The sequence below is a fragment of the Peromyscus maniculatus genome, chromosome 4 (genome assembly GCF_049852395.1).
Source record: "Peromyscus maniculatus bairdii isolate BWxNUB_F1_BW_parent chromosome 4, HU_Pman_BW_mat_3.1, whole genome shotgun sequence".
Classification (NCBI taxonomy): Eukaryota; Metazoa; Chordata; class Mammalia; order Rodentia; family Cricetidae; genus Peromyscus; species Peromyscus maniculatus.
Genome location: NC_134855.1, coordinates 63,959,268 through 63,967,309, shown reverse-complemented (window position 1 = coordinate 63,967,309; position 8,042 = coordinate 63,959,268). Strand labels below are relative to the sequence as shown.

The window sequence follows — 8,042 nt, the reverse complement described above, 5'->3', positions numbered from 1 at the left end:
GCATATGAGAGAGAATAAAAATATTAAAAGCAAAGATTAAAATGTTTCAAGTTAAGACATGATGCGCATTATCATTCAAATGTAAATGTCTGAACAGTTTTGGGTTACTGCTTTGATACTGCACTGGTACGACAATACATGACCGTTGTGAACATTTTTTTTTTACTTTATCAGTTCTGAAATGACAGTAAGAAAAAGAAGAGTGTGACTGATGAAGTAGCTAATATAGCACAGAAAAATTTCTCTTTTCACAGTAGATAAAATATACTTATTTTATCACCTGTACTATACAAATATAAATCATGAAATTTTTTAGCAAGTGAATCAATTAAATATTCATACTACATGAAAATATGTACACATATATTTAACTTGGTGCATCGGAAATAAGACAGAGTGATCATTCTTTACCTAGCTCAATTTGTTCTTGAACTTTAGTCCTGAAAGTGTGCCAAGTAATCTTGCTTGGAAATTGGCCCCTGTAGATGACCAAACATTACATAATGTTGCTTGTTCTTACGTGAGGAACCTGGAATCATCAAGCAGAGGGGCAAGGCATCCACTGGCTTTTTTATACCACAATAATTCCTGGGCTTTATTTGAGCCATACCTTATTAAAAAAATTTTGCATTTCACTGAGACCTGCATAAAATTTCTTGGGTGATTAAATATAGCTTCACAATACAAATAATAAATACAGAAAAAATGTAGGAAGAAATATTTAAAGGAAGATAAATGATTTAGTACAGATGTTTTCAAATCTTTATGTAGGTTTTCTATGTAATTGTGAGAAAAATTGTCAGTTGGAAATTTTTAGGCATAAAATCCTATAAGAGGATTTCTTTTGTTTGCTTTTTCCTCACCAATGTTGGCTGATGGTAAGTATTTTTAGAATGAGAAGTGATTAGATACATAAAGGGATACAGGAGCTCTTTAAAAAATCAATGGACAAGTATCATTTGCTAATTTTATAAGTAATTCAGAATTTTTGTCAACAGGAATGTGGAGTTGATAGAATAAAATTCTAAAATAAAGATACATAGTTAGAGATTGAAGTTATAGAAATCATTGACTTTGGACTGTCAGGTAGTAGAAACATTCTATCACCCTTAATAGTTAACATCTTAATGAAATCTATTGTACTCCTATTAAATAGTAAAATTTATTTGTAATCATAATTAATTAACATTATTAAAAAATAATTAATCACGAATTAAGTTTGCTTTATATCTTTGTTCACAATATGTGCAAAATTTTAAACACTCAATAAAAATTAGGCACACAGAATCATGATTAGACCTTTGGCTCAAAATCTTTTTATGTACATAGACCCAATTGTATTAAATTATCTTAATTTATTTGATATTTTTTATATTATTTAGCTATTCTAAAATAAATGGGAAATAGTGGTTTATTCAGTCTAATATTTTTAAACTAAAGTAATTAATTCATAGTAGTACCAGTTTCACTAACATTGTGAAGTATGCTAACAAATATGAGATCATACTCAAGTGAGGCTTTATCTGTCTGTATTTGGTAGGTTAAATTTCTTGCAACACATACTGTAAAATAATATTGTTCAAGAGAAAATGCAATTAGAAAAAGACTTTTAAATGCATATACAGGAAAGCATTTTTCAAATCATACAGACTAAATATTGTGTTTAATTTCTCCAGATTTTAGGACCACTAACTATGAATGCCTGGAATCACACAAATGAGCCTAACTTCATGCTTATGGGAATGACAGATTCCAAGGAGATCCAGCTGGTCCTCTCTGTGCTGTTTCTCCTGATATACCTGGTCACTGTGCTGGGGAACATAGGCATGATGCTGATAATTCGTCTTGATGCCCAGCTTCACACTCCGATGTATTTCTTCCTCACCCACCTGTCATTCCTTGACCTCAGTTACTCAACTGTCATCACACCTAAAACCTTAGAGAACCTGATGAGTTCCATAAAGAACATCTCCTTCATGGGCTGCTTCATCCAACTGTACTTTTTTGTCCTCTTGGCAGCTGCTGAATGCTTTATCCTATCCTCAATGGCCTATGACCGCTATACAGCTATCTGCAATCCCCTACACTATCCAGTTATTATGTCAACAAGGCGCTGCCATATTCTCATCATTGTCTCCTACATGATTGGAGCTATGGATTCCTCTGTAACTGTCTTTTGCTTAAGCAAACTGAATTTCTGCAACTCCAAGGTAATTCACCATTTCTTTTGTGACACATTCCCAATATTAGCCCTATCTTGCAGCGATACCCATGACACTGAAGTCACTATATTCATTGTAGCTAGTTCTACTCTACTCCTGTCCCTTATCACAATTTCCTCATCCTATGTGTCCATTCTCTCGACAGTTTTGAAGATAAATTCTTCTTCAGGTAAGCACAAAGCCTTTTCCACTTGTGCCTCTCACCTCCTTGGAGTTACTGTCTTTTATGGGACTCTGATCTTTACTTATATGAAGCCAAGTAAATCCTACTCCTTGGGAAAGGATCAAGTGGCATCTGTTTTCTACACCATTGTGATCCCCATGCTGAACCCACTCATTTACAGTCTCAGAAACAAAGAAGTGAAAAGCGCTGTCAGTAGAGTTGTGAAAAAGAGAGAGGGCACTCAGAGATTAAAATAAAAGTGTTGCTCGATATTTAAAAACTTTTCCTTTCCAACTGAGGACTTCTTTACCTTCTCTCTCTGACAGCTTTCTTTTATCTTCCTAATTGTTTGGAGCTTCCCTTCTATGAACAAAGTTTGAGCATTTCTCAGAATGTGACTTTAAAAGTCTGTGTCATTACTGAAAGTTGGGACATATTAAACTAAATATTTGTGATTATCAAGGCTAATAGCATGCAATGTCAGAAAATATACTTCTATTTCTTAAGCTTATATAGTAGTTAATATATTACTAAATTTCAAACATCTGTGTTAGGGAACATAACATTGATACATTAACAATGTCAAAAGCCATTCTCTTTGTAATATAAGAGTTTACTATAGGTCCTATCTATAGTAAGTGAGTGAAATTTTAATTCTAATTTTCCTTTGTTGCACAAAATAAGTAATTCCATGTCCATTTGATAACAAAATGGATATAACACATTGAAGAAAATGAAAACCTCTGCTTATTATATTTTAAAGACATTGGTAAATTTCATTCATAGTATGTTTGAAGAATATTCACAGATATTTAACCAGTTTTTCAGTTAATTTAATTACAATTATACAAATAGCTAGAAATAAAATCAGTAGTTCTGAAATTTGGATTTGAGTTAAATTATTGAAGTAAAATTAAATAATAAGGAACTAGTATACTTTAATATTGGTGACAATGTAGAAAATAAAGTTACTAACAAAAAGAAGCACTGTGATAATTACTAGTATGTATTTCCCTGTTCTTATCAATCAACAATTTGATTGTACATTTATATATGTATAACATAACAAAACACTTGTAATTTCCTCTATATGCTTTTGCAACTTTCTTCATTCACTTAAAGTCTAATATTTGATTATTTTTGTCATTTAAAAATAAGAGTTGATGTATTCTCAGTTCGGATAAGACCTTATTTTTTTTATCTTACATTGATTTGGAGCTCATATCCTATACACGCATCAAGTCAGAATTCTGGATGTAGTAATATACCTGTTTGTGCAGCTGCTAAACTTTTGATAGTAAGATCAATTGGGATATAGCAAGTATTTTTCCTTATATTCTTTTACTGTCTTTTATGTTTTAATTTACATTTGTAAAATATTTAAAATAAATCTTTGACAGAACTTTTATTGTATTATACAAAAGAAACATTCTAAGGTCTATTATTAACAATAAATTTATATTATGTTGAAAGTAATTAACATTTTCAGATAGAGTATTAAATGTATTTTTAGTTATATGTATATATCATATTTCTGTTTAATGTATCTTCTATTTATAAATTGTTTAGAAAATGTAGTAGAACTCTTTTAGTCTTTAACTTTGTTGATCTTTTGTGATTATATAGATATTTATTACACATTTATGCATTTTCTCTCTGAAATATGTTAACTATTTATTTAGAATTGTATTGATTTACTTTAACTGTATATACTCTATTATGTTTATTTTCACAAATTCAGATACTCCATGTTTTTAAAATATCAAATATTTCCCTATTTTAGCCCTTTAAAAGACTGACATTATACTATGTTAATCCTCCATGAACATTATGTCTTATTTTTTCTAAAGTGACTGTGTTGTCTGCCATCTATATTGTTATTGTTCCTACTGGTTTATGTTTGTTATAATAACACTTTAATAAACATTCACAAGTAACATTTTCCTAGTCTGTTTTTCTTTTATTTTGAATATGCCTAATTCCATTTATTTTTTCATTTTCTGTTAAAGTATATTACTAGTATTTAATGTGCATTTATTTTTAAATACAAATTTTACTAAGATATTATTCATGAAGATATAACTTAATAGTTTGTAACATATTTATGGAATGTAAAGGCATTACAGCTTTCAACATTAGAATATCTTTTACAGATATCATGTATGTGTGAAATGTATATTTATAGCCTTAGAACTAGTGCTACTCTTAGATTTGGTCAAAAAAGTCTCTGGTCTAAGTGGACCAATTGTAGTTTATTGTAGTGAGTAGGTTACTGAGAGTGCTCATGTCTAAAGAGGACATCAGTATTGTATACATGGTATTTCTATTGTATTTGCCCCTGCTATCATAATCCTATTACTTCCTTCATCTTCCTCCAAGTACTGCTGACTCCTTCCCAACTTTTGTGCTTATGTTTGTGTGTTAGGACTTGTGCAAGTAGCCATAGCTATTAAATGCTCATCACTGAGACATCCTTGACATGGACAAACACCAGTGTTTCATATTACTCTGCTGAATCACCCAGCTGCCTGTCTTCTGCACTGTTACCAGAACCACAGAGGGGGTGATATTGATGTCTTATTTAGCACAGAGTACTCAACTGTCACTTATTCTCAGCACTTTGCAGAGTTAAGAATCTCTTCACTGTTACCCATGGAAATGAGAAGTTTCTCTGATGAAAGCTGTTAGCTGCACTTATCTATTTGTGTAATCTAGAAGACAGCTGTCCAGTTACATTTTACCTTACAAATCTACCTTGCTTTAGTCTTGTCCATTTGTACGGCTAGGAAATATACATTCTTTGTATTAGCAAGAGTAGTCAAAAGATCTGTAATGAGTTAGACTGTCAAAATTGAGAACGATATTCAATTTTAGTTGAGGTATCTTACCAACTTTACATTAAATGTTCAAAGCATTTATATAGACTCATTACTATATACAATCATTACTAATAAAAGCTATAGTCAACCTAAAATATTTTAGATTTTTCTACTTAATTTAATTGTTATATCCTCTAGAGTATTGCCTACCTTAGTCTATACAGTAAGGATGATGACAACATAGAAAAATGTGGTAAAAACCAAGGATATTTTGTCTCTTGAGTCTAATCTCATCTTGTTTCATGAGAAATATAAAACCTAGGAGGATGTAGCAATAGGAATACTACTTTCTGAGGTTATGATGCTAATATAGAAAGTTGTAAAAGTATAACTCAAAATTAATCTATAAATAAAATCATATTATGTGAAATCACAAGTTTGCATATATTTACTACACCCAAGAGCTTGGACTCAAGGTTCATATCCCAACAGTCAGGTATAAAATAATCTCTAATATGTCTCCTAATATAACATAGACCCAATGCTTCTTTTCTGTTTATCATGCTATATTTCCTTATAACATTAAATTTATAAATATACTTTTTTCATTTTTTTACATATAGAAGATTGAACATTGCCTCTTACACATGTGGCAATATCTCTGCCTCTGACCTATATCCCTAAACTTTTTTCCTTTTCTTTTGAGACAAAAATTACAGATAATTTTCTCATTTGACTTGAGATTTCATTTCCTTCACCTTACTTTCCTGGATTTTTGGCCTGAAACAAGAGGCTGAACACTCATTGGTCATTTTCTTCTTTCAATGTAATATTTGAGTGTTTTGTTTACATGTATGTATGTGCTACTCATGGCTGGAGCTCAGGAAGGATAGAAGAGGGAGTCAGATACCCTGGATTTGGAGCTATGGAAGTTTGTGAGTTGTGATGTGTGTAATGAGAGCTATATACAACCCTCTGCAAGAGCAGTACTTAACCAAGGAGCTATCTCTAGCCCCAATATTTTGTGAAGATATTCCTTTTCCCTCTTATTGCTTCCTCTGACTTAAGACCTCCAATATTTTATATAACATGGACTGAAGAAAGAATAACACAATTGGCAGAGAGAAAAGTATGTTCTTTCCTTTATTGGAATATAATAAACTTTAAATAAGAGACTATGCAACCGAGAAAGTTAAGTTTTAGTCCTGAAGCCAGTCTTCAGAAACACAGTTGGAACCATTTAATTTTGTGTACTGTTTTCTGTAGTAAATGATGATACCACACATATCTTTTGTAATGCTTATGAGACCTAAATGAAATGATACATGCTACTAAATGTAGTAAATATCTAGCATAGTGCATGTAAGTATGGATTATTAATCATTAAGGAGGGTTTTTTCTTCTAGATCCATTAGTTTTTTTTAAATATATTTGAAAATAAAATTGGCAAAGATAGTGTAACTATAGAAAACCAACAATATTATTTTATAAAATGTTTTATGTGACATGAGTACATATATATTTTTCTTTGTATTTTATGAAGAATGAACAGGAGAATGCTTGTGAATAGAGTAATAATTATGATCAAATGATGCCAGGTGAAGGTAGGGCACTTTACAATGTCATTGTGTTCAAATTCTCATGTACCTCTCTTTATAGCAGCACATTTCTTGAGGAGATGAAAAAAATTCCTGCAATTCAGAAGACACACTTTCAGAAAGTAGAAAAGAAAATTTCTTGATGACTATATTGTACACAGAAATGACTATCTTGTATACAGCTACATCTAAGTGATATTTCTGGTTCCTATTTTTACTTTTTATGGCTCTTAGTGAGACAGAAACTTCTTGTTCTGTGGTTGTATATGAGAAATCAATAAATGAGCAATTGAGTGGAATAGACAATTCACAAGAGAAGTACAATTGATCTAAGAGTACATACCCACGTTTAATATCAATATCCAGGAGCAAAATGCAAAAAAAAAAATCTATATTGAGATTTAATATTATTCATTGAAAATGGCTGTTACATGGACCATCAGAGAAAGCAGGGAAGGATGATGTCCAATACTGTTATTTTTTGTGTATATGTTTGTGTTTGTGTGATGGAATGTAAACCAGTGAAGCCGTTTTAGAACTTTCTATACAGGTTCTTCAAAAGGCAAGATGAGAATTTCCTTATGATACATCTGTATCATATATATATATATATATATATATATATATATATATATATATATATATATATATCAGATGTGTGTGTGTGTGTGGTGTGTGTAGTAAGGACAGATACTATACCTTTGAGAGAAGCACATTCATATAGCAGATCACAATAACCAAGGCTTGGAAGCAGCCTAGGTGTCATCAACAGAGGAGTAAAGAAAACTTGTCTCATATACAGATTACAGTATTCTTAGGAAATTATATAGACAAATACTGTTGTTTGTTTAAAAATTGGTAGAAATGGAGATCATTGTATTAAATGAAATTAACCAGACAAGAATAAATGTCATATGTTTTCACTTACATTGGAAATATGAAAACAAACCAGTATGAAATGGTAAATGGTATTATTTAGAAAGAGTAATATTATCATCCAGGTTGAAGAGAGAATGAGACAGGGAAGCAGACATTATCAAAATGAAAAACACATCATTAGAAAATATTGATGAACTAAATGAAAACTAAACCTAGAGGAAAGGAAAAATTTCCATTTCCTAAGTAGTAGCAGAAAAAGAAATTATAACATAATAGGAAAAATAAGTCAGGAGAGGAGGAAAAAGAACGACAAGACAGAGATTTAAAAAAAAAAACTTGCTCAGGGTGAGTGGATAAATTC

General features: G+C 31.0%; 1 protein-coding gene across 2 annotated transcripts; it reads left to right on the top strand.

The window, feature by feature from the left end:
• The first annotated feature begins 531 nt into the window (after positions 1-531).
• LOC102904164 (olfactory receptor 8H1-like) lies at positions 532-4,326 on the top strand. 2 transcript variants are annotated; one of them, XM_076568664.1, is made up of 3 exons: positions 532-878; positions 1,677-2,210; positions 2,368-4,326. In XM_076568664.1, the coding sequence occupies exons 1-3, from the start codon at positions 876-878 to the stop codon at positions 2,371-2,373; spliced, it is 543 nt and encodes a 180-aa protein (XP_076424779.1). In that variant the 5' UTR covers positions 532-875; the 3' UTR covers positions 2,374-4,326. The 2 variants fall into 2 exon arrangements, with proteins under 2 accessions (XP_076424779.1, XP_076424778.1); XM_076568663.1 differs by having other exon boundaries at positions 1,677-4,320.
• Positions 4,327-8,042: the final 3,716 nt, after the last annotated feature.